This window comes from Coffea arabica, chromosome 1c (assembly GCF_036785885.1).
Source record: "Coffea arabica cultivar ET-39 chromosome 1c, Coffea Arabica ET-39 HiFi, whole genome shotgun sequence".
NCBI lineage: Eukaryota > Viridiplantae > Streptophyta > Magnoliopsida > Gentianales > Rubiaceae > Coffea > Coffea arabica.
The window spans coordinates 27,601,059-27,602,517 of NC_092310.1; the positions used below are offsets into that span (position 1 = coordinate 27,601,059).

General features: G+C 47.5%; 1 protein-coding gene across 1 annotated transcript; it reads left to right on the forward strand.

Annotated features, from left to right (window-relative positions):
* Window positions 1-474: 474 nt before the first annotated feature.
* LOC140005106 (uncharacterized) lies at window positions 475-996 on the forward strand. Its single transcript, XM_072045355.1, has one exon. The coding sequence runs from the start codon at window positions 475-477 to the stop codon at window positions 994-996; it is 522 nt and encodes a 173-aa protein (XP_071901456.1).
* Window positions 997-1,459: the final 463 nt, after the last annotated feature.

Genomic DNA, 1,459 nt, shown 5'->3' on the forward strand with positions numbered 1-1,459 from the left:
ATCCCATTAGTTTGTTTTTCTTAACAGGTTGGATTGGAAGATTTTGGAAAAGCCGACTAGATTATACTTTTGATTGGAATCTGGGCTGTAAATGTGTAGTCGACTTTTAATGGTTGTATTTTGGGACTTGATGTATCTTTTGTGAAAATGATGTAAGATTTGAATATTTAGTTAAGGAAGCGACTTTTCTTTATTTCGACTTGTAGTATTTGGTATGTATCGTTAAGTTCGATTTGAATTGCCTTGAGTCCTGGCGAGAGTTGGGCAGGCGTCCCGCGAATACCCTTGGATTCGCCCTTGGGAGAAGTGGGGGCGTCACAAAGTGCACACGTCTTGAGCGTCTATCTCTATGGACAGCTCTCCGCTCTATTTCCCAATGCGTAGGCTCCAACCCATGGTTGGTGGGTGGGGATTTTAATGTCATTGCTGCCGTGGACGAATACCTTGGTCTAGCCAACCAAGACACTTAGGGCCATGATGGAATTCATGGACACCATTGTGGCTTGTTTCTTAAACCTTATCCCTGGTCAAGGGAGTCGTTTCACTTGGACCGGCATTCGCCATGGCCGAAGGATCTGGAAGAAACTAGATCGACTGCTGGTAAACTTGGAATGGCAGCAGTGCTTTCCCGAAGACTCACTACAACATTTGAACATAACCGGGTCGGATCACTCCCCCCTCTTGCTGAAAGTATCGCACCGCACTGGTACTGCTCCATGGTTATTCAAATTCCAGCGTATGTGGGCCAAGCACCCAACTTTCCGTGACACGGTTCGCTTGAGTTGGGAACAACCCGCCCAAGGCTATGGTATGTTCGCTTTCTCCTTCAAACTTAAGCGCCTCAAACAGGACCTTCGACGGTGGAACAAGGACACGTTTGGAGATGTCTTCAAGAACTTAGCCGCTGCAGAAGAACGAGTTAGGGAGTGCGAGGTCCAGCTAGAAGAGGAAGGGACAGAGGATGCACGAGCCCATTGGAGCCATGCCCAAGCATGACTACTCAAGGCGCTTGCCGATGAGGAGATGTTCTGGAAGCAAAAGGTGCGTATCTTCCATTCCGATGAGGGAGACTCCCACACCAAATTCTTTCATTCCTCTCTGTTAGCCAAACGGGCATGCCTTTCCATTCTTCAAATTAGTGGGACGGATGGCAACATGTTGGAAACCAAGAAGGCTATAGGCCAAGGGGCAGTGGAATTCTACAAAAACTTGTTATCCCGTCAAAACGCTCCTAATTGTGAGCTAGCAATGGCCGATTTGCTAGCTTCGATTCCAAGGCTGGTTACGCATCAACAAAACGAGGCTCTAACACGGGAAGTGATGCTAAATGACGTCAAGGAAGCAGTCTTTGCACTAAATGGTCAGAGTGCAGTAGGGGTGGATGGCGTTACAAGGTTCTTTTACACAACCTGCTGTGACATAATTGGTCACGACCTGTTGCAAGCAGTTCGAGAGTTCT

Bases quoted from the DNA above. Each gene is read 5' to 3' on its own strand.
- LOC140005106 (XM_072045355.1), top strand. From the start codon at position 475: ATGATGGAATTCATGGACACCATTGTGGCTTGTTTCTTAAACCTTATC.